The sequence below is a fragment of the Chlamydomonas reinhardtii genome, chromosome 6, assembly GCF_000002595.2.
Source record: "Chlamydomonas reinhardtii strain CC-503 cw92 mt+ chromosome 6, whole genome shotgun sequence".
NCBI classification, from domain to species: Eukaryota; Viridiplantae; Chlorophyta; class Chlorophyceae; order Chlamydomonadales; family Chlamydomonadaceae; genus Chlamydomonas; species Chlamydomonas reinhardtii.
The window spans coordinates 4,822,308-4,848,423 of NC_057009.1; the positions used below are offsets into that span (position 1 = coordinate 4,822,308).

Here is a 26,116-nt window from a genome sequence, read left to right on the forward strand (position 1 = left end):
GTGTCAACGCGTGCTTAACGTGCTGAGGCCCTTTCCCAAGCACCCCAGAACGCTGCGCCCGCCCCCCCCCCCCTACAACCGCGAACAAATAAGTGTGGAACATATGCTAGGTATGGTGTGCGAATAGTCTCATATATTATGATGGCTCAACCTGCTTGCTGCTGCGGTGCTGACCAGGGGACCACCCTGACGGTGCTGACACAGGGGGGGGGGTTAGAAAGCTCAGGTTCTTACCCCATGCTCAATATTACAGAGCTTGAGGAGAGCATTATGCACGTGCTTTTAATTTTGTCAGGGGCTGTCTGGTGAGGAAGTTCTGGGCCGCCAAAGTTGGGGGGTCGGTCGTCGTCCCTAGCCGTAGGGGTCCGCCGGGTTTGGGGAGCCCAACCTGGCGGATTTCGGGAAGCGCCCCACAAGCAGAAGTAGGGGCCAAACGCAGCAGTACGAGGCTCATATGTGCACGTGATGCCGTAATAAGCACAAACAAAGCGTGGGAAGGCTAAGTTGCGCGTCCGGGCGTGGACATGTCGGCACATGTCCCGACATTCGACACACGCGCACTGCCACGGCTGGGCTCTCGAGCGCTGGTGCGCATGAAGTTACGTCTAACAAGGCTGCCGATGCACACTGTCCAACCGTCACATGGCAGAGAGTTGAGCGCGGTGTGGGCTGGGTCGAGAGGATTTCAACGGATAGGATCCCGGCATCCCGCCTGTGACCGAAGTCTCAGAACAGGACCACTGATGGCACAGCGTGATAGTGCTCGTCAAGAGGAGTCGATTGGCACCACTTTGTTTTTTCATGGAGGGGTTTTAACCCCTAAACAACAAGGTTTTGTCCGTGGGGGGCCGGTAGTCCCCTCAAGGGGACTCCCGGGGGATTTCGGGGCATGGGGTCTGGCACTTTGTTTCCTACCCACCCACCCCACCCCTGGCTGACATTCCTGTCGCATGCCAGTAGCGCGCCGGATGTGGGCCGTGTACGGTCCCTGTCTGATGTCCTGAGCATGTGCGCACAAGCTTCTCGTCTCACACATGCATCCAGTCCTCGCAGCAAAGGAAGGCACCACGATACATGCATTCTTACCTTATTACCTGGGACCCAATAGGCACAGCGCGAAGCGTTGGTTGGAGGCAGGGGGGCTGACGCCCACCGGCCCGCAGCTACAACCTTCACAAGGCCATCTTGGGTGCATGTAAGCATAGCAGAGTACCCTCATCTGTAGAGTACCGAAAAGGTATCGCATGGGACTCTGGTGTACATGCACGCCTGCCGCCGACCTACCGCTCATTCACCACCCGTGGGGGAATTCATGGGTTGCGTGATTGTTACAGCCAGTGCTCATATCTTCCATCTACACTGTAGAAATCTGCCCAAAATCCGCCGAAGGCGGAGAAAAAATTTTGGGTTTGGGTGCCGCGCATCTACGCAGGTGTAGGCGTTACAGCAACGGTTGAGGTGCTAACAGCGTCAGTAAATGGGCCTGGCATGGTCTGGTCCGAGTGCCAGGCCCCTGTATTGCTTCAGTCCTCCCCATCATCCCACGCTCCCATCCCAACGGCACAGGCATTTTGCTAACATGAAGAACTACAGGACCTGGGCCAAATCAGGTACGTGCTTTACAATGCTTATATGCGAATGCTTACACTACTGACTCAGGGCCTTCGTTTCACACCCTTGCCAACACGCTATGCGCTTTCACGGCTGCCACCAATCCAACCTACACCTGCACCATGCCCGTTGCCGCATATCGGGTGGTGACATGCATGTGTGACACCCATATGGCGAAGACGGAGTCACCTCAGTCATGCCAATGGTGCCATCGCCGCAGATATCCGCGTGACTGGCCCGGCAGCTGTACATAACATGTAGCACGAGGAGTCCGCGACACCCATCCTTAGGAACTTCAGAACGGTATTCCTCAGACAGCACACACCAATAGACTGTCAATTGAGCGAAGCACCAATCTGCACACGTCCCCTGCAAACAGCGTCACCACATGCTTTGGCGCAGTCCATTTCCGCCAATCATTTTCATTCAAGCATGACCTTCCCTACGTGTCACCCCGTGACCTCCTCCCACGCCGGTCCCTGCTAGGAGTCCGTCTGCCGACCAAGTGCTGGCCAGTGCTGGCCTAGAAGGCTCCAGTCATGAAGTCGCCGTCGTCGCCGTCCACCTGCATGTCGGTGGCGCCGTGCTGCAGGTCACTGTTGAGCGCCTTGAAACTCTCCAGCATGTACTGCGCGTCCAGCAGCTGCTGGTGCAGCCGCCGGAAGGCAGCCACCTGGTCCTTGAAGCCGGGGCCCAGCCCACGGTACACAGACAGCCGCTTCTGGGCCTATTGGGGGAAACGTACGTGCGGAAGGGGGTTATGTGGGAGGAACGGCGTATGCCTATACAACGTGCATGTTGGGAAATGTTGGGAATTACAACTTCCACAATGCGCTCCTTGCGGGAAACGTGGATCCGCTGGCCCCCTTCCATTGCCCCCGCTCCACTGCTTCACTCACATCCGCCAGCTCCACGCGCATTTGCTCCAGGCGGGAGCTGAGCTCGCGGTGGATCTTGCCCAGCGCCGCCAAGTCATCTGGCTTGTACGTGGCGTTCAGGAAGTGGCACTCCAGGGACTGCAGCTTAAGAATGTGCGCCTTAGTATTGGACACCAGCGACAGGAACGCATCCTGCATTATTACCAGGGTGAAGCGGGCACGTAGGGACACGCCATGCAAGCAGCTTCAAATGTCGGATTCTTGTCAGCAGCACTGCAATCACAGGTCGCACTGGTCAGTCCCCATGTTTCGAGGCCCAACCTGCCGGTGTTGCCCTTGTAAACCCGCCCTAGCCCCTGTCACCTTGTCAATCTCATCCTGCTTCTGCATGATGCCCTGCTCCACCGCTTCCCGCATACGGTTGAACATGGCCAGGTGCGCGGATGTGCCCTGCAGCGCCGCCTCCAGCGCCTGCGCCCCAGCCTCCAGGCCCCTTGAGTGGCCGCTCGACGATTCCCCAAGGCCTGTGGGTGCCGTCGCGCGTGCGCTGGGGGTTACTATGATTGCACGTAGGGTGGCTTGCTCAGGACGTAGGCAGCACGATGCACGACCCACATGCAAGGCCCACATGCTAAACGTCCGGTGGCAATATACGTAAACTAATGCACCTGAAACCTTCAGACGCTCGTGCCATTTCCGGCTGCGCGCGGAAAGCGCATTCGCCAGCTCCCCGACGAGGCTCTGCACGCAAATACACACGCGCGCTGTGTTGGCCAAGCAACACTCTTACTGACTGCAATGTAAAGCGCAGTGGATTGGAGAGCTTGTGACGCTGAGACACCAATCTGTTCATACGCCTCGTCAGCCCCTCCCCCTTGTAAGCGCTCTAGGCCCCCGCTGCCCAGCTCCTTCCAGAGCTCATTCCGGTGCTGGCTTACGTCGAGCGAGGCGCGGTCCTGATCCGACACGCTGCAGCCATCATCTGCAAGCAAAGGCACGGGATAAAGTCCGGCGCGAACACCACTGCAGGAGGTGGCAGTGCAGGGATGCGACACCGGGCCAACCTGCAGGCCTACCTAGGTTCTGGAGGCTGAACCCCCCGTAAGGGCGGGTGTCCAGGCCATCGTAATCATCCCTTATGTGCGCCTGTAGAGAAGCATGATGATTGATAAGGCTCCGCAGGACAGCATGTATCACTGTCGACTCGCACCTCTGGCACAGCAAGCTCTCGGCTTGTGCGTATAGGTTCAAGCTCTTCTAGCACAGCGTTTCGGCTCAAGTAGGATTCACGCGCTGAGCTGACCTCGCTGTACGTAGCGCGTAGTTGGCCATCTGTCACGAATGCGGAAAAACAGACGGTCAGTCCTGACTGCTTGTAAGGAGTTGAAACATGCAAAATATTGCTGAGTCGGCAATTACCTTCAGCAGCAAGCTTCAGCTTGAGCTGGGTTTGAACATACTCCATTGTTCGCCAGTTAAAGCAAAGAATGTAAGATTGGCAGAAGAATATGTTTACAGTGCATATTTGAACGCGCAGCTAACCCACTGTTGTCGATTACCTGCCACTTGCCAGTCGCTTGGATCGAGGTCGTTGAGGTTGGGTTTGGGCCCGCCCCCGCCGGGGTACTGCTAGCATCACGCTTGTCCCTCAGGTTTCCCGTCGGGCTCGGTGCACGCGCACCAACAATGGTGCACGTCACGGCCATGTCCACGTCCTAGACATCCAACTCACGCATCCTAGCGCGACTCAAGCTGCCGAAGCCATCTACGTAAGCACCTGCAACGGCCACGTCCCCCCATCAGTAGACAGGCGCAGGAGCAAAGAATTCTCCACAGCCGCCGCGCTATTCCGCACCACCTGTCTAGCACGCATGGCCCACAGCCACCAACACACATGCTTGCCGGCTCAGCAGCAGCCACCGCAGTACAGCCTGCATGGGGGCGGGGGGGCGGGGGGCAGGGGGGCAGTTGTTGTTGTTGTGCCTGACCCAAACCTGCATTCCCAAACCTGCATTCCCAACCCTGACCCAACCCTGACCCAACCCTGACCCAAGCCTGCCACCCCAAACCTGCATTCCCAACCCTGACCCAACCCTGACCCAAGCCTGCCCAAAAACCTGCCACCCCAAACCTGCATTCCCAACCCTGACCCAACCCTGACCCAAGCCTGCCCAAAAACCTGCCACCCCAAACCTGCATTCCCAACCCTGACCCAACCCTGACCCAAGCCTGCCCAAGCCTGGCAGGTGCAGCGTTCATGTAGCAAGTGCGGATTTCCATCAGTCAGGTTCAGGGTTCAGGGATCAGAGTCAGGTTCAGGGTTCAGTAGACGTGGACGCTGAGTGCGGCTGAGTGCGCCGAGGGACATGGGCGCTGAGTGCGGCTGAGTGCGCCGAGGAATGTGGCAGGTGCAGCGTTCATGTAGCAAGTGCGGATTTCCATCAGTCAGGTTCAGGGTTCAGGGATCAGAGTCAGGTTCAGGGTTCAGGGATCAGAGTCAGGTTCAGGGTTCAGTAGACGTGGACGCTGAGTGCGGCTGAGTGCGCCGAGGGACATGGGCGCTGAGTGCGGCTGAGTGCGCCGAGGGATGTGGCAGGTGCAGCGTTCATGTAGCAAGTGCGGATTTCCATCAGTCAGGTTCAGGGTTCAGGGATCAGAGTCAGGTTCAGGGTTCAGGGATCAGAGTCAGGTTCAGGGTTCAGTAGACGTGGACGCTGAGTGCGGCTGAGTGCGCCGAGGGACATGGGCGCTGAGTGCGGCTGAGTGCGCCGAGGGATGTGGCAGGTGCAGCGTTCATGTAGCAAGTGCGGATTTCCATCAGTCAGGTTCAGGGATCAGAGTCAGGTTCAGGGTTCAGGGATCAGAGTCAGGTTCAGGGTTCAGTAGACGTGGACGCTGAGTGCGGCTGAGTGCGCCGAGGGACATGGGCGCTGAGTGCGGCTGAGTGCGCCGAGGGATGTGGCAGGTGCAGCGTTCATGTAGCAAGTGCGGATTTCCATCAGTCAGGTTCAGGGTTCAGGGATCAGAGTCAGGTTCAGGGTTCAGGGATCAGAGTCAGGTTCAGGGTTCAGTAGACGTGGACGCTGAGTGCGGCTGAGTGCGCCGAGGGACATGGGCGCTGAGTGCGGCTGAGTGCGCCGAGGGATGTGTCAGGTGCGGCGTTCATGTAGCAAGTGCGGATTTCCATCAGTCAGGTTCAGGGTTCAGGGATCAGAGTCAGGTTCAGGGTTCAGGGATCAGAGTCAGGTTCAGGGTTCAGTAGACGTGGACGCTGAGTGCGGCTGAGTGCGCCGAGGGACATGGGCGCTGAGTGCGGCTGAGTGCGCCGAGGGATGTGGCAGGTGCAGCGTTCATGTAGCAAGTGCGGATTTCCATCAGTCAGGTTCAGGGATCAGAGTCAGGTTCAGGGTTCAGGGATCAGAGTCAGGTTCAGGGTTCAGTAGACGTGGACGCTGAGTGTGTGATGGGACAGGGTTCAAGGCAGGTTGGCGAGGTCCCGTAGGGTGCAGCCGATGCCCAGACCCGTAAGCAGACAGCAAACAGTTTGCAGTGGCAGAGCAGAAGTGCATGGCTGGTCGAACGCCGGCGTTACTGTACCGACAAGTTGCTGGCTGGCTGGAAGTTTGCTGATGCGCATTCCTCACGCTCCGGGCGCCCGGCCAGGCGATAGCACCACACAGACAGACCGCAACGCCACACTCGCGATGCAGAGCCGTGGACGCTGAGTGCGGCTGAGTGCGGCTGAGTGCGCCGAGGGACATGGGCGCTGAGTGCGGCTGAGTGCGCCGAGGGATGTGGCAGGTGCAGCGTTCATGTAGCAAGTGCGGATTTCCATCAGTCAGGTTCAGGGTTCAGGGATCAGAGTCAGGTTCAGGGTTCAGGGATCAGAGTCAGGCTTGGATCGAGGTCTGCCGGCCGCCCATCCGCGCCAGTCCGAGCCCACAATCGCGGTCGTCCCTGGCCATCCATCCACCATACAACCCGCCACTTGAATACGTATACACTCGGCTGCTGATAAGCGTCCATGACTCCATGTCCTTTCCTCCGGCACTCCCCTTCCTCCGGCACTCCCCTTCCTACAGCAGAACTCCCCTTCGTCCAGACTCCCCTACCTCCAGCAGAACTCCCAGCAGAACTCCCTTTCCTCCGGCACTCCCCTTCCTCCAGCAGAACTCATCAGACTGTTTATATGTATATGGCGCCGCTGCTCATCGGATGCAATTCAGAACCGGCGGCATTGGTGGGATTTGGCGGGGTTGGGCTCGGTCGCATAGTCGAGCGTGTATCGTGTATCTATCTCTGCCACCTATACCACTCGCGGCTGTAAACATGGTCACTGTGCGCGCCCCATGCTCGGACGGCCATCCCAGCTAATAACTCACACGCACGCAGCCAGTCAACTAGCGTATCACCCTGCGCCAGTTAACTATCACCCTGAACCAGCGGGCTTATTAAAAGACAGTGCAGACGGGTCCCCAAACTTGCGCGGCTTGGCAATACGCAGCGCCATGTACACCACCGCCATCACGAAGCTGAGGCCGCCAGTCACCAGGAATGCAATGCCCAGGAAGGGGTTGTAGCCTCCCAGCCAGGTGGTGGTGCCCAGCACGATGGACTTCTGGCCGTCGAACTTGTAGGTGTTGTAGCGGTTGTACACCGTGATGGTGACCGTGTCGCCTGACTTGAGGTCCTGGTTGATGATACCCCACAACTTGCGGAACGTTGGCAGCGCCGATAGGCGCATCCAGTTCATAAACCGCTGATTTTCCTTCGGCGTGGCACCGCCCGACGTGGATGACAGGTTGAAGCCGCCGCGGTTGGAGTTCAGCGTGGGGTTGAAGTACTCAGGGGTGTAGTTGGCGAAGCGGTACTTGATGTCCGACTCGAAGGCGATGCCCTCATCGCTGATGGGGAGGAGCACTGAGGCGCCCGAACCGTTGTTTTGGACCGTCATCTACACGCGGCGCATAAGAGGGCAGGCCGAGCAGCAAGGGGCAGCAGCAAGGGAACAGTCAGGAAGGGTGTTCGGCAGAACACCAACAGAGCAAATGTCTGATCCCAACAGGTGTGAGGCAGTCTACAACATGTCGCTGCTAGCATCTAGGAGCTGCAATGCCCTGTACCCCTTCCAAACCTTGCACTTACCGCGTACGTGTCATTGAAAAAGCTCCACGCCACCAGGCCGCAAGGGTTGATGAGCTCGCTGCTGTTTCCGTTGAGGAACTCTTGCGGGTCGCAAAGGCTTGTGGCCTGGTTCTTGGGCTCATTAGCCAGCTGCATGTCGCTACGGCTCTTGACGTACCTGCAAATCATCTCAAGACAAAATACAATCCTTGGTAGGACCCCTTGCACATCCATACAGGGAGAACTATGAAGCCCATGCCTGCAAAGCCCCCCATTCCCGTTGTGACACATCAACCCTGCACAAACCTGCGGTGGTTCTGGTAGTAGCCACGCAGCTCGTAGTACACGTACACCGGTGCCGCCATGTCTTCCTCAATCCGTAGCGCCACAGTACACGACAATGAGTTGTCGCTGGCGGCGTTCTGTGTGGTGAGTGGTGAGTGGTCAGGGCGCGGCGAGTATGAGGCCAACTGCTGCACGCGCAACATGCATACGCAGCAGCTGCAGAGCAAACCCCACCTGCAGAATGTAGGATTCCCGCTGCGAGTTTGTCATGTTTGGCAGGCACGTTTGATCGTACCGTGTCCCGACCTCATACGGCTGCATGGCATGAAAGAGAAGCGTGTTCGTCAGAGCTCCGGCACATGCGCGCGAAGAGGCGCGCCCCAAGGCCGGCTGGCAGAAGGCAAAGGACAGCTTCAGCATGCGCGGTTGCAAGGTCGCCAACCCATCGGTGCGCCTTTCTGCCCACATGCTGGCTACAGCTCCCGCTTAACCCATGTGGCACAGCATCCAAAACTGCCACCGCTGCGCTACCCTTACGGCATCGGTCATTGCTTCTTGTGTGCAGCGCGTGGCTGTATCTCGCGCCGAGCCCGCCCCCCAGCCGAGCGACTCTGACACCGCGCCCTACCTTCATGCCGTAGTACAGGCAAACGCCACCGATTGGTACAAGCACCACGCCCATTGCGAGGAAGATAAAGACCACCTGTAGAGACCGAATGGCACGTGGTATTGGTGTCAATTGTGGGGCACTGGCGAGGTGAAATGGGGACACTGGGGGTTTGCATACCAAGCCCCTGCACACGCCACCTTCTTTCAACCCCGGCCTCGTCTGCCCGCGGCTGTCCAACTCCCCCTGGACCTCTTCCTTTTACGCGACCTTCCTCTACTTTTATCGCAACCAGGCGAGCGTCTGAGCTTCCCAAGCTTACCCAAATTGGCTCCAGGACGGGCTTACATGCGGGCAGCGTTTGCTGCGTGATTCTTGTGTCTGCAATTACATCAATGCAGCCTCAGCGATGTTGCAACGGCGGCAAAGGGCGCGCGCATGCTGGTCAAGTCGAACTCCTAGGCGTCCTGCCTCTTCCTGCAGTGTCTATGCTTACTCCTGGGCTCCTTCGTCTTCTTCGGGCCAGCATCTGGCGGAGTCCCGCCATTTATTGTCGCGGCGTCGGACATTTTCGACAAACACGAAGAACGCGTACTATCTTACTCCTCAGGAATTGAATACTAATCAAGGGCCGTAACCATATTAGATAGCAGAATTCCAGAAGAAGAAGCCACAAAAGCAATTCAATCGTGCCCGCATGGTACTAGCCCGAACTGCAGTCTTCGCCTAAGCATACTTGTTTAATCAGTGCAAACTTGTACCTAAAAAGAAACACTATAAAGGTAGCGGTTAAGCACGACGGAGAATGTTGCGGGCAAGGCCGCTGGCGCCGAGCGTGCCAACATGCACATCTTCATCCTGTTCTACATCAGGCGCCTCACTAGTGCCAATCCTGGCAGCAGCGGAGTGCTCGACGCGGACCATCGCGGGCGCGGCGCGTTCAGTGCCTTGTCGCCGTGTGCTTGGGAGGCGTGCACGAGGTAGGTTGAAGGTTTATATGTCAGGGGGCAGAAATGGCGATGTGGGGATTGATCTGGGTGTGCGTAATCGGCCTGTGCAGGCGTCCGGGTGCTGGCCATTGACGCTGCACAGCCCTTTGATTTTGAGCACCGGATGAAGCAACGAATCAGCGACAAGGAGAAGCTCAAAGTCGGCATTGTCGGTTTTGGAACGTTCGGGCAGTTCCTCGCAAAGCGTCTTGTTGCGAGAGGCCACCAGGTGCGCACAGGCCGGGAAGGCAGGTCGCGTAAGAAGGCAGCCGTGCGCAACGAGGGCAATGCGTTGTGAGATTCGTGCAGGGGGCTGTATGCAGAGGCTGCATGCGGCAACCAAAGCAGCTACGCGTGCGTGGTTTATGGGAAGATGGTGTGCGCCGTGGTACCGTGCAGCCGTACCCCACCGCCGGGAGGTCAGCTCAGTTGCGATGGTCCTTACACTATATGCGCTGAAGTCTGTCAAAATGGCTGGGTTTCACACAGGTCATTGCCACATCCCGCTCGCCGTACGAGGACATTGCCAAGAAGATTGGCGTGGAGTACTACCAGGACCTGGATGACTTCTGCGAGGAGCACCCAGAGGTGCGTGCGTGCACTGGCTCGCGGCCCGCAGGGGGAATGGCTTAATTGCCTGGCTAGCTTGTTGCACACTGGGCGTGACAGACGCGGGGTTTGAGGTTTTGGGATGAATCTGAGAGCCGGGGCTGACGTCGTACTTGCCATCACCCACAGGTTGTGCTGCTGGCCAGCTCCATTCTGTCCACGGAAAAGGTGTTGCGCAGCGTGCCGGTGCAGCGGCTGAAGCGCAACACGCTCTTTGTGGATGTGCTGTCAGTCAAGGTGAGGAAGAGGAGGATGGTATTGGGGAGCGGTCGAAACGCCGGCGGGGACGGGGAACAACGGGGTGGGGGACGGGCACCGGGATGGGCACGGGGACGGGGACGGGGACGGGGACGGGGACGGGGACGGGGACGGGGACGGGGACGGGGACGGGGACGGGGACGGGGACGGGGACGGGGACGGGGACGGGGACGGGGACGGGGACGGGGACGGGGACGGGGACGGGGACGGGGACGGGGACGCGGACGGGCATGGGCACGGGCACGGGCACGGGCACGGGGACGCAATGGGCAGACCAGCGGTAAGATGTTCAATAGCAGGGTAGCGGAATGCACTGCTAACGGCATGCAGTTGCGGAAGGAAAGCGCAAGGGGGATGCAGTTGTTTTGGGTCAGGCATCATGCGTACGCTGCTGTAGTGATACATGCGCGTCATTGCGGACCAGACAGCAACTGCTGCTCTGAGGCGGTACCTCGGGCGTAGCACGCCGTACTTCAACTTCAGGAACTTTGGTACATACCCGGTCGGACTCACAGGGCCATGAATGTCCGCAGACCTGCGCACACGCAATAAGCGCCAGTGCATCGCTTAAACCCAGTCCAACCAATGCTCGCCCGCCCAGGTGTTCCCTAAGCAGCTGCTGCTGCGGGAGCTGCCCTCGGAGGTGGACATCCTGTGCACACACCCCATGTTCGGGCCAGACAGCGGCAAAGGCAGCTGGGCGGGGCTCAACTTTATGTATGAGAAGGTCCGCATTGGGGCAGACCCCAAGCGGGAGCGCCGCGTGGAAACTTTCCTCAAGGTGCGTGCATGCACAAATCGCGTGCGCAAACGGGCGAACGGGCGGAGGCATACAGCCGTCTGAGACGGCGTGACAGCACGTTGTGTGGTGCCTGAGCGGCGCCGCAGCATGTCGCAGTCTAGCTTACTGCATCCTTAGTTCGGCGGCTCATCCGCAGCCCGAGCGTCTGTACGTGAGTTGTACATGGCACGAATGCAACCTATACTGTCTGATTGTCCTCCGCCGTGCCTTTGCCCTGGGCAGTTCTTCCGCGACGAGGGCTGCAACATGGTGGAGATGACGTGCGAGGAGCACGACCGCCAGGCCGCCTCCACTCAGTTCATCACGCACACCGTGGGCCGCGTGCTGGGGACCATGCAGCTGCGCTCCACGGAGATCAACACCAAGGGCTTTGAGGCGCTGCTGAACCTGGTGAACAACACCAACAACGACTCCTTTGAGCTGTACTACGGATTGTTTTTGTACAACCAGAACGCCACCGATGAGCTGGAGCGGCTAGAGCAGGCCTTCGACACCGTGAAGAAGCAGCTGTTCGGGCGCCTTCACGACATCGCACGCCAGCAGCTCTTCCCCACTGTGGACAGCCAAGGGAATGGCAACGGGGCGGCTGCGCCGCCGCCGCAGGCGCTGCCGCCGCCACGGGAGCCGCTGGCGCTGCCGTCACGGAGCCGGGACGAGGTGATGGCACAGGCGCCGTCGGACGCATACAGCGCAAGCAAGACCATTGACGTATGATGCGGGTTGCTTGGGGGGCCGCAGTGTGTGGATGTGAGCGTGCGAGTGGGGCTATTAACAGGCAGGAGTGTTTAAGAACAGTATGAAAGTAGTGGGCACATGGCGCATGACATTGCTACATGGGATACCAGGCAGCGGTTGAGGGGTATACTGGGTAGCGGGCAAAGGCAAAGCGTGGAAAGCGACTTGGTTTGTTTCTGCACGACCGCCATAATCTGATAAGAGTGTCCCGCCGCTGCAAGAGACACGGCTGGCCGAATGCGGAGTAAGGCATGCGGTAGAATTGAACGTTGGGCTGAAATTGATGCAGACACATGAATCGACCCCTGGAGTCGACGATGCTGTGAAAGCCGCATGTCTGGTGCTCTCGCCTGGCCGGGCGCCCGGCGCGTGAGGAATGCGCATCAATAACTCTGCCCGGGAGCAGCCCCGCGCCAGTTTAGTGATAGCGCATGTCAGTATCAGCAAACTGCAGTCTGCCGGCAAGTCAGCGATGTCTCGGGCTGTAGACCAGCTGCGCAATCTTGCCTTGACGTTGCAAACTGAATGTTGAGGTCTGGGAATACGCTGCACACCACGGAACTTCGCCAACCTGCCACTTACCCTATCCCATCGCACGAATGCGCACTGTACCAGAAGAGGCTGTCGGAGCTAGCACGCAGCATAGGAGGAAATGAAGAGTCAGTAGCGCAGGAATGCGGCAGACGTGGACAGTTTCAATGGATGCAAAACGAGCAACCAAGAGAGAGAGAGAGAGAGCAGTCACATTATCTAACTACGTCTCTGGGGGTGAGGGTGGGCAGCCGCACGGCTGCGCACGACTGCGAAGGCTACTGCATCGTACGGTCCCGAGCTGGCGCAGTCCTATGACTCGTATGGCATCGTCTCTTGTCTGCGTCAGAGACTGCACGTTACAAGCTCTAAGACGCTTCTATTTGCGCACTGGCTGTGTATGATGAAACTTCTCTCCTATGCCGCGCCAGCCCTACGCACCTACCAAATGACCAACGCACGGGCCTACACCAACCCAACAATTGCTTCTACCAAACGTAGCACGCCTCTTGCGTTCGTGCTTCACAAGGGCTGTGCATAAAACCAAAGCTCCTAACTCTTCTTCCAGCTCAACTGCACCAAAGCAGCATGTGCCCGATGTGGACGAACCCTGGACTCCGCCCACCGGCCCTGCCCTCGCTAACAGCCCACGTCACGACAAAACGGGGCTGCTGGTGGGCTCGCTTCAGACAGCCACAGTGCAGGTGTGGCATGCTCGGCCTCCGTTTGTCCGACTCAACATATCCCCACCTCCTGTTGGAACCCGACGTACGTGAGTCCTCCATGCGTTGCTATGCTACCTTGTATCTCGTGTCTGTCAACAGCTCTGACCCTGAACCCCAGTCAGCCCGGCTTCGCGTGTAGATACCTGCTCTTTAGTCATATCTAATGTACACGTCATATGTTTAAGGCACTGGCTCCCGGCCAAACCTTGCATGGCAGCTGCAGCGTGTTGCTGACGCCAATGCCCGTGTTGAGCCGATCGCCATCGACTTAATTGCGGTTGCCCTTGCGGCCCTTCTTGTAAAACTGGTTCTGTAAAGTCAAAGGCATGGGTAGGAAGGGTTTGTACGCGGAGAAACGTCTTGCAAGGAGCAATTACCGGGGGTGTCAGTGAGAAACTCACATGCCCCGGATGGGGTCCGACACCGCCCCTCAAACCGCAGTCTACCCCAGCGGCAGCCAGGCGTCCAGGCCCCAACCCCGATCGTACGCGTCACAACCGTGAGCCGCTCACCTTGCCCGCCAGTACCGAGACCTTCTTTCCGTTCTTGCCCTTCTTCACGACAGCGCCCTTGAGCTTCTGCTTCTTGGCCACACGAACCGTCACGGGCTTGTCTGTCGTCTCCATTGCAACGTCATCACCCTCCGGCTTGGGCACTTCCAGGGGCTCCGCGGCCATGCACGCCGCCAGCGCTGCTAGACGCTTCTCCTCAGCCGTTGCAAGCCACTTTGTCTGCAGCGGGATGGCACACGGACTGTGCGTAAGACACTACAGGCTGACTCCAGCTGGGCACGCCAGGGGGTCAGTGCGTTTGTCGACGGCGGAGGTGCCGCTCACCGCCGCGAGCTCAGCCTCAGCAACGCACACCAACAACCGCAATCCGCCACTCCATAACAACATTGCACGACCCCCAGAGGACGACCGCCAGAGCGCGCAACATGCACACCTTCTCGGTCACCTCCTCACGGCGCTGGGTCCGGAGCTTCTTTTGCGAGTTGCTGCGCGCGCCCTTGGCCATTTTTGATAGTATGAGTACAAAAGGTTGAAAGGGCTTAATAGGCGGCCGGCTGTCAAGAAGGGCAGCCAAGTTGCTTTAGTTGCAAGGTATAATGTTGGCTTTATTTACAGGGGCGCAACTATTAACAGCAACTATTGGTCATTTAGTCGGCCCATCCCGGCCAGTGTCGGGATGGAAGCACCGTTTCCAGCGCAAAACATATCTCACCTCTGTCGTTGATGCGAACAGTTCATGTCAAGTATTAGAGCCAGATAACCCATTGACCCTCTCAACACGCACGGCATACGTGAGGGCAGTCTTGAGCACCCTGCCGACGGCTTGATAAATAATACATGTTGGAGCTCGTGTAGAGCAGCTGGCTTTGCGAAGCCGGAGGGGGCTTAGACCGCACGTGGCAGTCCAGGGCGGACCGCGCGTAGCGACGTTGTCATGGGGCGTGAGGCACCAGTGCTGGCCCAGCTAGCATCATGCCTTAGCTTTGCCCCTCAATCTGCGATCCTCGGGAGATCAATTCGGCTCTTGGTAGCAAGTGGCCCCAGAGTCGGTAACGGCACCGCACGCAGCGCCGCAGTCTCTCACCAACCGGCGTACGACTCCACACCTTGGGCGGACGGATTCCCTAGCAAGCATCAGGCGGCTAGCAGCGGGCACCTTGATAGCTTGTCATCAGCGCGCGACCTGACCTGTGCCAGTGCGGGCTTTAAGCTGCTTCCACGCCGATCCTCGGGCTGCACAGCGGGGAGAGACGCTGGCGTTGTGCCCTCGCCTCCGGATTTCCTTCTGCAAAGACAGCACACGAGCCAACGGGACCTAAGCACACAGCTGCCGACCTCACGTTGGAGCTCGGCACCATCCGCGCCACCACCAGCAATCTCGGCGCAGGGGCCTGGGCTGCGGGCTGGGCTCTGGCCACATGCACGCGGCTGGAGCCCTAGCGACCTGGGGCGACCTGCCTGGGCCGCGCAGAATGCGCTGGTAACAGAGCTAGCGACAACCTCTCGGAGACTATACCAGACAGTGCCGACTAGCCTACAGGCAGATATCGACAAGTCGGCGCACAAAAAGCAGACAGGTGAGTGGTAGGATCGCATGGTACGGCATTTTGTGGGTGCATACTGGCGTCGGGCAGCTGGAAGGCAGGCCACGGCATTACTGGCAAAATGTCGCACATGCATGGCAGCCGGCATTCTACCCGTAGCCCTCCCACCCCGTTGACATCGCCCTCCCTCTCATCGCCGCCCCCCCCCCCCTGCTCTAACTGCATCCCAGGCGTAAGCCTGAAGCACCTGCTGGACTTCGGCACGCAGCCGCTGGAACGGCAGATGCTGCTGTCGGCGCGCTTCCTGCACGCCGAGATCCCCATCCGCCTTGCGCACCGGCTCAAGGACCTGTCCAACCTGCCCGAGGCCCTCTCCAATGAGCCCCACGTGCGCCGGGTCAAGGTAAGATTGAGAGCGCGAAGAGGGGTTGCGCTCACACTAAGTTCGGTGGGTTACAACAGGCCTCCATTTTGAGCACCACACCGTGCATCCCCTGTTGCTGCTGGGACATTCTCGTCTCTTGGCCCCCACCCCATACTGTATGGACACCGCAGGGATGGTACACGGCGTCGTTCGCGGACTTCAGGTCGTTCCCGGCCATCAAGGACGGCGTGGACTGGTAGGTTCGATCAAGGCCGACGGTTGGCCAGGCACCAAGGATACCTTAACGCAAGGCTCCTGCCCTGCTCGGCCGGTTGTCCTTGCCAAACGCACCTGCCTCCATCTTATCCTGCCTTTAACCAACTGTGTACAGCGTCAAGTTCACGGCCATGCTGTCCAACGCCTTCCGCCGCCACAACAACGTGGTGCCGGCCATAGCCAAGGGAGTGGAGGTCTACAAGCGGGAGCTGGAGGTGAGAACACGGCAAGCAAAGCAAAGACACAACAAGCACGGCATCGTAGCATAGCAGGCACACTTACGAACCCGCACCGCCATCGCGCCTGCTCTGTCCCTTCAGCGCACGGGCGAGTCCACCGAGGCGCGCGAGAGCGAAATCCAGCACTTCCTGGACACATTCTTTCTGTCCCGCATCGCCATCCGCTTCCTGGCCGGCCACCACATCAGTATGTTCGACCCGCCCCGCCCCGAGCACATCGGCCTGGTGCACACCAAATGCAACCCGTTCCAGGTGCGTCACGCGTCTGGATGCGGGCCGGCGGCCGTGGACATAAGTTGCAGCAATCTGAAGCTAATTGGATGCTATCGCAATTGTTCAGGTGGCGTCCGACGCGGTCGCAGAGGCTCGGGCCATATGCTTTCGGGAGTACGGCAGCGCGCCGCAGGTGTGTGCGCATACACGGATACAAGTACAAGCCTGGACGGATTACGCGGTGGGCGAGAATGGTCAGAGTGGCGGCTGCGCGCATGCTTCTTCTGAACCGTGCCGTTCCTCCTCCCCGTTCCCCAGGTCAAGATGCTGGGCAACAGCGAGCTCACGATGGCCTACGTGCCCTCGCACCTGCACCACATGGTGAGGCATCACTGCGCCACGCACTGCGCCCGAACCCCGATGATAGTGACTGAACGCGCACACGGTGCAGCGACCTGCAGAGCCGGATCATTGGGTGCCTCACCGCTGTTTCTTGGCCCGGCTGTCCGCCCCCGCAGGTGTTTGAGTTGGTGAAGAACAGCCTGCGGGCGGTGCAGGACCGCTTCAACGACAGCGACTCGGAGCCGCCCGCCATCCAGGTAGTGGTGGCGGAGGGCCTGGAGGACGTCACCATCAAGGTGCGCACCTGCACGCGGCTGCAGTGGCCAGGAGCAGCGGGCAGGAGGGGACGGTTGCTGGGAGTGCCGACTGTAGCGGATTTGCGGATGTATCCAACGAACCGGGGTGCGTCGATACCAAACCCTTTAAAGATTGTGTGATCCCCGCGGGCGTGGGAACACAATGCCAACCGACAATCACTTGGTGGCCAGCCTAAGCGTATGCTCCTGGACATCCCCACTGCTTGCATGTCGGCGACACGCTCTCCCCTCGCTTGCTCTGTACGTAGGTGTCAGACCAGGGCGGCGGCATTCCGCGCTCGGGCCTGCAGCGCATCTGGACCTACCTCTACACCACCGCCCGCTCGCCGCTGCCCGAGGTGGACATAGACACCTCCAACATGCCCGCCGTGCTGGCCGGGTACGGCTGTGGACTGCCGCTCAGTCGGCTCTACGCCCGGTGAGCGTGGGAGAGTTTGGTGTGGAAATCCATGGTTGGGGTTAGACTTTGACGTGCGTACAGCGTCGGCGTACCCCTTGCACTCGCAACTCAGTTGCCAATACCTCGGCAACCTTAGTGACTTTTCCTGCACACACTTGTTGTGTGCGCACTGCGTAGGTATTTTGGCGGCGACCTGCAGATGATCTCCATGGAGGGCTACGGCACTGACGCCTACCTGCATTTGGCGCGCCTGGGCAACGATGAGGAGCCGCTGCCCGGGTCCGTGTAAGCCCACGAGAACATGTAGCGGGCTCCGTGATGTCCAGCGCTCGGCGGTATGAGTGCCGCCCTGCCATGGGCCTGGGTGGGATGCCGCCAAGCAGCCATCGGCTGGCAACGTAGGATGGCCCGCGGTGGAGTGGGTATAAGCTGACCGTAAAGCAGAAAGCGTGTGCATTAGTGTGCGAGGTTAGGGTAGCATGCACGTATCATGCTCATGTTGTCATGGACTACAGATGCTTGCAGGTTTAGCCGTAGATCAGAGGTGTGGGCGGCCATACTTTCGTGGCAATGTTTATTGGTACAGGCCGCTGGCCTAACATAGCGAACGGATGTGGACCGTTTGCTGGGACGGCCTGAAGAGGGGGGGACACTTTTGCTACTTGTGTTGCTCTTTGTGCGCCCCGTGTGGCATGGATGCATCGGCGGCATTACCACAGTATGGAATTGCTGCCTACTTGGATAAGCGCACAAATGCGCGCAGGAGGTGCACAACTGCGTATGCATGCGAGACTTACGTCATAAAGCATCGCATCACTCTCAGAAGTGATGTGCGGTTCATTGGGGGTCTGCGCGTATGTGCTCCGCAGGAGGCGCAGCTTGGGAACCACGGGAGGGGCGGAGGGCCAAGACTCTGATGCCTGAGACCCTGAGTACCGGTTTATAGATGTCAGAACGTCGGTGATATGAACGGCACCGTATCATCATACTGTAGGTAAGGGATCTCTCCGCACGGCATGAACCTTGGGGATGCAAGGCAATCCACACGATAATAATACTGGCGCGAAGGCCGCTGTTGACAAGGAAGCAGGTGCAGGTGGTATAAGTGGCTGGAAGTGCTGGACTACGAGGGCTGATTACGAAGCAGGGGGCCTTGCAGCCCCTAGCACGATGCAGCGGTAAGGGGGCGCAGGGGCAGGGGCCGCAGGGCGCAACATGCTGCGGGTTTCGGCCGGCGGCGGTGTCATTGCCATTGCAACCCTAATCTCGCGCGCAAATCTGTTTGTAACTTCAATGTCGCATAGCACCAACATAATTGCAGCACCAGTTTAGGGCGAGCCGCAAGGGGTCCACTGCAGTCAATACACACTATCATATATTTGCAGTCGATTTTCGCGCTGACCTGTTGAATTGTTTAGCTGCACTAACGCACAATGGCTGATGCCGAAGCGGCTACTGTTGCCGATGAAGTGGAGGCGGCTGAGGATGCCGCCGAATTGGCCGAGCTCGAGGCGCAGCTCTACGGTGGCGACGAAGGCGGCAGCGAGGACTTGGGCAGTGGTGCTGGCGGGCAGGTGCAAATGCGGTCAATTAGGGGAATGGCACACGGTCAGGGGGACTCCCAACCAACTGGTAACGGACTGGGGCTCGGACACCCGCGGCTTTGCACTGTGTCCTCGCTAGTTGTGTCCCGAGGCCCACGCGGGCGCCGGTCGCACTCGAACCTGCAGGAGGGTGGCGATGTCGCCGCCGCTGGTCCTCCAATGACCAAGAGCCAGATGAAGAAGAAGGCTCGGCTGGAGCGGTAGGCGGGGGCTGCTCCCGGCTGTGACCTGCGGCTACCCGTGGCTACAGAACATGGGGCACCGTGTGAGACGCTGTAGTGGACTCTGTACGGCGTACACATCGCCGTCAAGTGCCGGCATGCCAGCCATTCCTGTGTACTGCTCGGGCTCGGACACGCCAGTACCGGCAGTTCAGCTGCCGCCTGCGCACATCTCCTTGCCTGCCCCTCCCCCCAACCGCAGCATGCTGGCAAAGCGGCAGGAGAACCGGCAGCGCGAGAAGGCCGCCAAGGCCGCCAAGAAGGCTGAGGCCAAGGAGCGCAAGGCGGCGGAGCTTGCCACCATGACGGACGAGCAGAAGAAGGCCATGCGCGAGGAGAAGCAGGTGGGGTGGGGTAGGGTGAAGTGGCGCAGGTTATGTGGGGTGGGTTAGGGTGAATTGGCGTGGGTTGTGTGGGTTGGGGTGGGGTGAAGTGGCGTAGGCTGTGTGGGATGGGGAAGGGTGACGTGGCGTAGGCTGTGTGGGGCGCATGGAATGTTAATGGGGCTGGAGTGGTTCATTTCAACCCACTTCCAGCCCCGAGGACCCGATACTTCTTGCGCATGAAGGAGTCGGCAATGCGGTTATCTTGCGTGGGTCAAGTGATGGTGTGGGCCGCCTGTGTGCGGCGAGGAGGAGTCAAGACTGCGCTTAATGGAGAGGATCACATTTGCATTGGTCGGCACCTCCCGCATTCCCCTATCCCTAGGCCAAGCTTAATGCGCACAAGGAGGCAGAGAAGGCGCTGAAGGAGCGGCTGAAGGCGTCTCTGGAGAGCGGGCCCAAGGTGGTGATCGACCTGGACTGGGAGGACAAGATGACGGAGAACGACATCCGCCACCTGGTGCAGCAGCTCAGCTTCAGCTACTCAGCCAACAAGCAGGTGCGGGGGCGGGGGTGGAAGCAGGTGCGGGGGCGGGGCCGGGGGTGCTGCTACCTCCTACCTGGAGCTTGGCCCCCGGCACAAGATGTCACGCAGGTGCAGTATGGAACTCATGACGAAGGCGTTGCGCGTTGACGCCGGTGCTGTTCCCCTGCTTGCTCCACTGCCTAGGTGGAGAAGCCGGTACACATGATGCTGACCAGCTTCAAGGGAGCGGTGGCAAACACAGCCAACAAGATGATCTCTGGTGCGTGGCGGTGACACGAACAATCAGAGAAGGGCGGCAAGGGGGCGGGCCAACCCTGGGCACCTTTTTAGCCAAAACCCTTGGACGTGTTCGATGATGGTAGACTGCTAGAGCGGGACCGGGTCCGCAGGAGCAGACTCTGTACCGTATCCGCCCCGCAAACATGTTTCAGCACCTGCCCGGCTTCGTCGACCACTGCTACCGGCAGCACGCCATCCACTGACACCGCCAGCATCTGTCATGCGCACTCTCCCCTCCCGCCCTTACCTCCCTAAAACCGCCACCCCCGCCCCTCTCGGCCTCTGCACAGGCCTGGAGAACTGGTCCGTCACGCGAACGCCGCAGCACTACAGCGAGCTGCTGGGCGGCAGCGAGGAGGCGCGCGGGCAGCTGGTGTACCTGACCGCCGACTCCAGCACCGAGCTGGAGGAGCTGGACCCAGCCAAGACCTACATCATCGGCGGCATCGTGGACCACAACAGGTGCGGAGGGCGGAGGCCAATGCGTGCGTGTGGGTGGTGCATGGGTGGTGCATGGGTGGTGCGTGGGTGGAGCGCTGGTCACCAGGCCACCCAGCAAAGGACTGTGCCTGAAGGGGTGCGAGCCGCGAGCGCCTGGGCCGCGTGGCGGGGATGGTACGGTACTGGGGGCTGTGAGAGATGCTGGCATATGTGTGGATGGCTGCACTCATCTGGTTTGCATGCGTCTCCACGTGCCCCGTCATTGCAGGTACAAGGGCCTATGCGAGGGCTCGGCGCGCGCCGCCGGCATTGCCACCGCGCGGCTACCCATCTCCAAGCACGTCCAGCTGGCCAGCCGCGCCGTGCTGACCGTCAACCACGTGTTCCAGGTGCGGGGGAACGTACAGCATGGTCATAGGGCAGTGGGCGCGTGCGGGTAGGCGTGCGCATAGTGGCACGGAGTGACACTGGTTGACACAGGGTTAAATGCACCACTGGGCAAGGCGTGACCTGCTTCCGCTGCCCATACCGTGCCCGAATCCTTCCTTGAACTGCCTTCGTCACCATCGTGCTAACAGATTTTGGTGGAGTGGTACGCGCGGCGAGACTGGGCAACGGTGCTGGACTCGGTGCTGCCCATGCGCAAGCGGGCCGAGTACTCGCATCAGGCCAAGGACGAGCAGCAGCGCAAGGACAAGGCAGGCGACAAGGGGGCGGGGCGAGGGGCGCACAACACGGACAAGGGCGGCGCGGCTGACGGCGAGCAGCCAGCGGTCAAGGCGGAGGTGGAGGCGGAGGCTGGCGTGGCGGGTACCGGCAACGCGGCAGGCGGGAGCAGTGGAGCGGAGGCTGCCGCCGGCGCAGAGGGCGCTGCAGCGGAGAGGGTGGAGGCAGGAGAGGGTGGCAAACGAGAGGAGGATGCTCGCGGCACAAAGCGTAAGGCGGAAGGCCAGCCTGCAGTAATAGACGGGTAATGGTGGATGCAATTGTTTTCTGAAGTAGTCAGCAAAGCGTTAGCGGGGCAGGGCGGCGGCGGGCAGAAGTGCAAGACGGGACGGGGCGGCGCAGACCGGGACACGGTGGCGGGTCGGTGACGATGGTTGGGTGACAGCTGCTATTCATTGGTACCTTGGGCGGCATTGTTGAGCGCTCTGTACGTAAGTTCAAAGGCCGGAGTGTCAGCGTTTAAAGTCACTTTCTCTATTGCATGCCACATCTGATGCCACATGCCCAGTCGCCGAAGCAAGGTCTTTGTTAGGTAGTGGTGGCGTATGATTTGAGTGCATGTTATGCCTATAGCAGAAGTTTCATTTGCGTTTTGGGGCTGAGCCATGGAAGGGGAGTCCTGCATGGATCCGCCACCATCAAGTTTAGCCTAGTTCACGTCTTCACAAGCACACACAGGAAAGGTCACAGATACTTATGTGCGCAGCTCTGTAAGCTCGGCTGCACTGCATGCCGACCGGTCGAGTCTTGAGTCTTGCAAAATACTATTGCCGAGGCCCAAGCCAAGTATCATCATTTTCCCAGCAAAAAGTTTACCCGGTTCAACAAGTTCTGGAGTTCCGAGAGCGCTGCCTGAGCGAAGGTGCCAACCTCCAAGTACACGTGCGCTGGCCTCTTTTCGTTGCGAGAACCATTTTTGTTCCCTAAGGCAGCCACCTCCTTGTTGTTCCTAGTGACTTCTTTGGGCGCGGCGCGGCTGTGCAAGACCAGTTGCAGCCTGCAGCAGGACCGGTTCCCAGCAGAATTGCACGTGGCTCGTGCCGCAAACGTACACCATCCGAGACACATAACGTTTGGGAGGTGCAAGTCCTGTTAGACTTCGTCGCACGCGGCGGGAGCCCACCAACAACCGGCCGACGGCGGGTGGCACGCGCGGCTGTGGGGTTTCGCACGCTTCCACGCCCTGGCTATGGCTCACGGCCACGGCCACGATGAGCCCCTCCTCAGTGCCTACCATTTTAACTACAGCCAGCGGCCCCCGCGGGACCGGGCCTGGGGCTTGGCGTACAGCCTGCTGATCCTCCTGACAGTGGGCTGGGCCGCCGCGCTGGTGGTCCTTAACCCGGACATCGTGTCAGTGCTGTCATGCCCAACCTACCTGGATGACGCCAACAACTGCCCCCTCAAACTGTCATACCTGACCGCTGATGCAACCTCAGCTGCTGCTGCTGCGGGTGAGGGCGGCAGTGTGAGCAGGGGCGGCGGCGGCAGCTTGCTCACGCTGTGGATGGCGCAGGTGCGGGAGGTGCTGGCACCCGCCACACGCCGCGCCGCCTACCAGCATCTGCTCTTGGATGTCGTGGATGCAAGTGTGGGCAGCGGCAACACCGCTGCTACCGCGAGCCTCCGGCAGTTGCTGGCTGGGGCAGCAGCAACAGCGGCAGCGGCGGCGGCGAAACCTCAGGACGACAGCGCGCTTCCGCGGGTGCTGCTGGACTATGGCGGCACGCTGCTGCTGCTGAGCCTGGCGGCGGCGCTGGTGCTGACGGCGCTGTTTGTGATGGCGCTGCGCATCAGCCCCTGGGCGCTGGTGCTGCTGGCGTGCGCGCTGCAGGTTGGGGCGCCGCTGGCCAGCGCGATGTTGGCCATGCAAGCGGGTAAGCCGAAAGGTGCAAGGGGCAGGGGACGGGAACGGTGATGGCGCGTTGCCTTCAAGTTTCGACGTCGTTGGGGTTTGGCAAGAGAGCCTTGTGATTGGCGGCTTGCTGGCAAGATCTTCTGATGCCAGTGAATCCCCCGAACCCCCTTCCTTGCACGGCAGGCAGCAACGGCCTGGCGCTGGTGCTGCTGCTGGTGTCGGCCGCCATCGCGGTGATGCTGTACGTGGGCCGCGAGTCGCTGGCGCTGGTGTCGCGGCTGCTGGCCGTGTCAGCGGTGGCGCTGGGGCACAACAGCGTGCTGCTGGCGCTGGTGGCGGGGCTTAAGGCGGCGCTGGCTGGTGCGTGTGGCCGTGCGTGTGCGTGTGCGGGGGGAGAGGAGCGGATGGTCCTGATCGTGCGCGGATGGGTTGAAGCCCTCCCAAGCCGTGTCAAGCCTGGCGGAGCCCCTGCAAAGAGGGCGTAGATTTATGAAGCGTTGGGGCCGTGTGTCCTGACTGTCCTCCTGCCCGCAGGTGCCACCGTGCTCATGCTCGTGGCGGCGGCGGTGGTGGGCGCCTCAGGGGACGTGGTGCCCAACCCGCTACGTGGCGGCAGTCCGCGCTGCGCCACGCCCTCAGGCACAGCCGTGGCGTGCTGCGCGCTGTCGGCGCCGCCCTCGCTGCACGCCTACGCGCCCGCGTCCGCCATCGCGCTGGCCTGGACGGTGCTGCTCCTGTTTGAGCTGAAAGTGTTCGTGGTCAGCGGTGTGGTTGCGCAATGTGAGTTCGGGCGCGTGAATTCCTAGAGCCGAACGCGTGGCTGCGGTTCTGCGCTGCGGCCCACTCTTGTGCAGGATTTTGTGCTCGCCACTTTCCTCTCCAGCGCCAGCATTAACGATGGTGCTTGGCTCTCCCTGCCACAGGGTACTTCTCGCCGACCAGCCATCTGCCCGGCGCCGCCGGCATCGAGAGCGGCGCCGCGTTGACCAGCAGCAGCAGTGGCTGGTGGTCGGGCCGCGCGCTGTGCGCATCGCTGGCGCATGCACTGGGACCATCGTTTGGCTCGCTGTGCGCCGCCAGCGCCATCCTTGGATCCACGTCATACGCACGGGCGGTTGTTAACAGGTGAGTGCGTGTCGGACAATCAGCGCCCACCACCATGTTTGCCGTCCGCGTATTGCTATATTGGGCTGTCTCTGGAGCCTTTGCTATAGCTAGCTGACAAAAGCCTTCCGTCGCGGCTGTTTACTATTACGCAGGATCCTATACCGTGGCCGGGGAGACGGCTTTGGCTCCTTCGCGCAGCCAGGCTGCTGCGGCATCAGCTGTTGCCTGGCCGCCGCCGCAGCAGCACTGGGTTGCTGCTGCTGGTGCGCCGTGGCACTGCTGGAGCAGATCAGCAAGTTCGCCACGGTGCAGATGGCCATGAGCGGCCTGGGCTTCTGGCGGGCGTCGTCAGCGGTGGTGGACTTGATGCGGCGCAACTTCATGGACGCATACAACATGTGGTGAGTGGAGCCAGTGGGGTCTATGAGGACCAAACATCCCAAGCCAATGTGCACTTGATGGGGCCGGGCCCCTCCGTTCCCATGAAGCACGGCTCCATTTGCGATTTTCGCGGCTATTGTGCGTTCAGCTGCACTGTATCTGCTCAGCTGCGCACTACCAGCTTAGTGAGTTGCGAGTGGGGGCCACCGGCAGTGTCCCACGGCGTGACACGTACAGTATCGCGCCCCCGCAGGTGGTATCTTCCCATGGTGCTGCACAGCGGTGGTGCGGCGTTTGCGGCGGCTTGGGGCTACACCATCTACTTCCTGGCCTCCAACAGTTGGGCGTGGCCGGCGTTCATGGGCCACATGCCGCCGCTGACACACGCCGCGGCAGTGGCGCTGGGCGGCCTGGCGGGCGCTGTGGCAGCGCTGGTGCTGGTGTTCGTGTGCAGCGTGCTGGTCAACATAGCGGACGCGCTCTTCATCTGCTTCGTGTTGGACAAGGACAGCTCGGCAGTCACCTGGTGGGTGGGCGGTCTGGAGGGTGGGCGCAGCGAGGCAAGGCGCGGCGAGGCGCGGCGAGGGCTGGGTGGCACACATCAGCACGGGCCAGCTGTGCAGCATTGAGATCTGCCTTGTCCCAGCTGTCTACATAATGGGCACGCTATGCCTGCGTTTGATTGTGTTGCTACGTTGTAAGGGTATGCCCATTCCGTGCTGCACTCGCAGGTATGAGCTGCACCGTGTGTGCGCCCAGCTGCCCTGCTGCATGGCCGCCAACGCCGCCGCGGCCGACCCGCACGCCGCACACCACCACCCCGGCTCGCCCTACTACTACCCGGGCGCGCCGCCCGCCGTGCACGCGGCTCCATACGGCTACCAGGTCGTGCCCCTGGCGTCTGGCGCCGTCGTTGGGGGCCAGCTGGGACACCCCATCAACCCGTACGGCACCCGGTACGGCAGCTACGGCGCGGCACGGCAACCGCAGCCGGCGGGTGGGCACTACGTCGGCTTCTGGGGCTGGCTGCGCTCCCCCAGCGGCTCGGCCGGCGGCTTCCTGCACGGCATTCCTGTGGGCCGGGCCGACCGGCCGCAATACCCGCCGCCCGCCATCTTGAGCCCGCCGTACTCAGACCAGCGCTTTCCGATGGGGCCGAGGCCGCCGCTGCCGCCCCCGGGGCCTGTGGCCCCGCCTCCACCGTCCTACTTCCCGCCCATGGGCTCTCACACTGGCCGGCATAGTTGACGTTTCGATGGGGTGCGTCG

The 26,116-nt window shown here is 60.6% G+C and overlaps 7 protein-coding genes across 8 annotated transcripts; 4 read left to right on the plus strand and 3 right to left on the minus strand.

Moving 5' to 3' along the window:
• Positions 1 to 1,316: 1,316 nt before the first annotated feature.
• Positions 1,317 to 4,424, minus strand: CHLRE_06g278250v5 (uncharacterized protein). 2 transcript variants are annotated; one of them, XM_043063170.1, is made up of 8 exons: positions 3,909 to 4,424; positions 3,700 to 3,821; positions 3,566 to 3,635; positions 3,428 to 3,471; positions 3,158 to 3,230; positions 2,853 to 3,013; positions 2,511 to 2,681; positions 1,317 to 2,338 (listed from the first exon to the last, which is right to left on the minus strand). In XM_043063170.1, the coding sequence occupies exons 1-8, from the start codon at positions 3,952 to 3,954 to the stop codon at positions 2,135 to 2,137; spliced, it is 891 nt and encodes a 296-aa protein (XP_042923926.1). In that variant the 5' UTR covers positions 3,955 to 4,424; the 3' UTR covers positions 1,317 to 2,134. The 2 variants fall into 2 exon arrangements, with proteins under 2 accessions (XP_042923926.1, XP_001695412.2); XM_001695360.2 differs by having other exon boundaries at positions 1,608 to 2,338.
• A 1,920-nt stretch (positions 4,425 to 6,344) lies between these two features.
• Positions 6,345 to 9,136, minus strand: CHLRE_06g278300v5 (uncharacterized protein). The gene is made up of 7 exons (XM_043063218.1): positions 9,002 to 9,136; positions 8,828 to 8,886; positions 8,527 to 8,601; positions 8,133 to 8,213; positions 7,920 to 8,035; positions 7,635 to 7,791; positions 6,345 to 7,443 (listed from the first exon to the last, which is right to left on the minus strand). The coding sequence occupies exons 1-7, from the start codon at positions 9,072 to 9,074 to the stop codon at positions 6,919 to 6,921; spliced, it is 1,086 nt and encodes a 361-aa protein (XP_042923927.1). The 5' UTR covers positions 9,075 to 9,136; the 3' UTR covers positions 6,345 to 6,918.
• A 118-nt stretch (positions 9,137 to 9,254) lies between these two features.
• On the plus strand, positions 9,255 to 12,288 carry CHLRE_06g278350v5 (uncharacterized protein). The gene is made up of 6 exons (XM_001695238.2): positions 9,255 to 9,485; positions 9,566 to 9,723; positions 9,984 to 10,082; positions 10,233 to 10,340; positions 10,963 to 11,142; positions 11,386 to 12,288. The coding sequence occupies exons 1-6, from the start codon at positions 9,311 to 9,313 to the stop codon at positions 11,875 to 11,877; spliced, it is 1,212 nt and encodes a 403-aa protein (XP_001695290.1). The 5' UTR covers positions 9,255 to 9,310; the 3' UTR covers positions 11,878 to 12,288.
• A 340-nt stretch (positions 12,289 to 12,628) lies between these two features.
• CHLRE_06g278400v5 (uncharacterized protein) lies at positions 12,629 to 14,270 on the minus strand. Its single transcript, XM_001695362.2, has 3 exons — positions 14,100 to 14,270; positions 13,667 to 13,885; positions 12,629 to 13,464 (listed from the first exon to the last, which is right to left on the minus strand). Exons 1-3 carry the CDS (start codon positions 14,169 to 14,171, stop codon positions 13,423 to 13,425), a joined length of 333 nt encoding a protein of 110 aa, XP_001695414.1. The 5' UTR covers positions 14,172 to 14,270; the 3' UTR covers positions 12,629 to 13,422.
• A 124-nt stretch (positions 14,271 to 14,394) lies between these two features.
• On the plus strand, positions 14,395 to 18,661 carry CHLRE_06g278451v5 (uncharacterized protein). The gene is made up of 10 exons (XM_043063222.1): positions 14,395 to 15,243; positions 15,441 to 15,613; positions 15,766 to 15,830; positions 15,966 to 16,065; positions 16,171 to 16,341; positions 16,430 to 16,495; positions 16,621 to 16,683; positions 16,821 to 16,940; positions 17,210 to 17,379; positions 17,539 to 18,661. The coding sequence occupies exons 1-10, from the start codon at positions 14,601 to 14,603 to the stop codon at positions 17,648 to 17,650; spliced, it is 1,683 nt and encodes a 560-aa protein (XP_042923928.1). The 5' UTR covers positions 14,395 to 14,600; the 3' UTR covers positions 17,651 to 18,661.
• A 53-nt stretch (positions 18,662 to 18,714) lies between these two features.
• CHLRE_06g278500v5 (uncharacterized protein) lies at positions 18,715 to 22,228 on the plus strand. The gene is made up of 8 exons (XM_001695240.3): positions 18,715 to 18,935; positions 19,092 to 19,165; positions 19,389 to 19,530; positions 19,895 to 20,068; positions 20,240 to 20,315; positions 20,626 to 20,797; positions 21,045 to 21,165; positions 21,355 to 22,228. The coding sequence occupies exons 1-8, from the start codon at positions 18,795 to 18,797 to the stop codon at positions 21,748 to 21,750; spliced, it is 1,296 nt and encodes a 431-aa protein (XP_001695292.2). The 5' UTR covers positions 18,715 to 18,794; the 3' UTR covers positions 21,751 to 22,228.
• A 66-nt stretch (positions 22,229 to 22,294) lies between these two features.
• CHLRE_06g278550v5 (uncharacterized protein) lies at positions 22,295 to 26,116 on the plus strand. The gene is made up of 7 exons (XM_001695241.3): positions 22,295 to 23,379; positions 23,544 to 23,720; positions 23,895 to 24,140; positions 24,284 to 24,485; positions 24,620 to 24,868; positions 25,102 to 25,374; positions 25,580 to 26,116. Exons 1-7 carry the CDS (start codon positions 22,692 to 22,694, stop codon positions 26,094 to 26,096), a joined length of 2,352 nt encoding a protein of 783 aa, XP_001695293.1. The 5' UTR covers positions 22,295 to 22,691; the 3' UTR covers positions 26,097 to 26,116.

What these genes read in the sequence shown, in the direction of transcription:
- CHLRE_06g278250v5 (XM_043063170.1), bottom strand. Translation starts at nt 3,954, where the DNA reads ATGGAGTATGTTCAAACCCAGCTCAAGCTGAAGCTTGCTGCTGAAG. An exon ending in GCTGAAGCTTGCTGCTGAAG is followed by an intron (nt 3,822 to 3,908) that starts GTAATTGCCGAC and finishes CATTCGTGACAG; the next exon opens with ATGGCCAACTACGCGCTACG. An exon ending in GAGAGCTTGCTGTGCCAGAG is followed by an intron (nt 3,636 to 3,699) that starts GTGCGAGTCGAC and finishes GCTTCTCTACAG; the next exon opens with GCGCACATAAGGGATGATTA.
- CHLRE_06g278300v5 (XM_043063218.1), bottom strand. Translation starts at nt 9,074, where the DNA reads ATGTCCGACGCCGCGACAATAAATGGCGGGACTCCGCCAGATGCTGGC. An exon ending in GAAGACGAAGGAGCCCAGGA is followed by an intron (nt 8,887 to 9,001) that starts GTAAGCATAGAC and finishes ATGTAATTGCAG; the next exon opens with ACACAAGAATCACGCAGCAA. An exon ending in CCGTCCTGGAGCCAATTTGG is followed by an intron (nt 8,602 to 8,827) that starts GTAAGCTTGGGA and finishes CGGTCTCTACAG; the next exon opens with GTGGTCTTTATCTTCCTCGC.
- CHLRE_06g278350v5 (XM_001695238.2), top strand. Translation starts at nt 9,311, where the DNA reads ATGTTGCGGGCAAGGCCGCTGGCGCCGAGCGTGCCAACATGCACATCT. An exon ending in GCTTGGGAGGCGTGCACGAG is followed by an intron (nt 9,486 to 9,565) that starts GTAGGTTGAAGG and finishes CGGCCTGTGCAG; the next exon opens with GCGTCCGGGTGCTGGCCATT. An exon ending in GCGTGGAAACTTTCCTCAAG is followed by an intron (nt 11,143 to 11,385) that starts GTGCGTGCATGC and finishes TGCCCTGGGCAG; the next exon opens with TTCTTCCGCGACGAGGGCTG.
- CHLRE_06g278400v5 (XM_001695362.2), bottom strand. Translation starts at nt 14,171, where the DNA reads ATGGCCAAGGGCGCGCGCAGCAACTCGCAAAAGAAGCTCCGGACCCAG. An exon ending in GTGAGGAGGTGACCGAGAAG is followed by an intron (nt 13,886 to 14,099) that starts GTGTGCATGTTG and finishes ATCCCGCTGCAG; the next exon opens with ACAAAGTGGCTTGCAACGGC. An exon ending in TCTCGGTACTGGCGGGCAAG is followed by an intron (nt 13,465 to 13,666) that starts GTGAGCGGCTCA and finishes TTGACTTTACAG; the next exon opens with AACCAGTTTTACAAGAAGGG.
- CHLRE_06g278451v5 (XM_043063222.1), top strand. Translation starts at nt 14,601, where the DNA reads ATGGGGCGTGAGGCACCAGTGCTGGCCCAGCTAGCATCATGCCTTAGC. An exon ending in GGCGCACAAAAAGCAGACAG is followed by an intron (nt 15,244 to 15,440) that starts GTGAGTGGTAGG and finishes ACTGCATCCCAG; the next exon opens with GCGTAAGCCTGAAGCACCTG. An exon ending in CCAAATGCAACCCGTTCCAG is followed by an intron (nt 16,342 to 16,429) that starts GTGCGTCACGCG and finishes GCAATTGTTCAG; the next exon opens with GTGGCGTCCGACGCGGTCGC.
- CHLRE_06g278500v5 (XM_001695240.3), top strand. Translation starts at nt 18,795, where the DNA reads ATGGCTGATGCCGAAGCGGCTACTGTTGCCGATGAAGTGGAGGCGGCT. An exon ending in AAGAAGGCTCGGCTGGAGCG is followed by an intron (nt 19,166 to 19,388) that starts GTAGGCGGGGGC and finishes CCCCAACCGCAG; the next exon opens with CATGCTGGCAAAGCGGCAGG. An exon ending in CCGTCAACCACGTGTTCCAG is followed by an intron (nt 21,166 to 21,354) that starts GTGCGGGGGAAC and finishes TCGTGCTAACAG; the next exon opens with ATTTTGGTGGAGTGGTACGC.
- CHLRE_06g278550v5 (XM_001695241.3), top strand. Translation starts at nt 22,692, where the DNA reads ATGGCTCACGGCCACGGCCACGATGAGCCCCTCCTCAGTGCCTACCAT. An exon ending in CAGCGGTGTGGTTGCGCAAT is followed by an intron (nt 24,141 to 24,283) that starts GTGAGTTCGGGC and finishes TCCCTGCCACAG; the next exon opens with GGTACTTCTCGCCGACCAGC. An exon ending in GCACGGGCGGTTGTTAACAG is followed by an intron (nt 24,486 to 24,619) that starts GTGAGTGCGTGT and finishes ACTATTACGCAG; the next exon opens with GATCCTATACCGTGGCCGGG.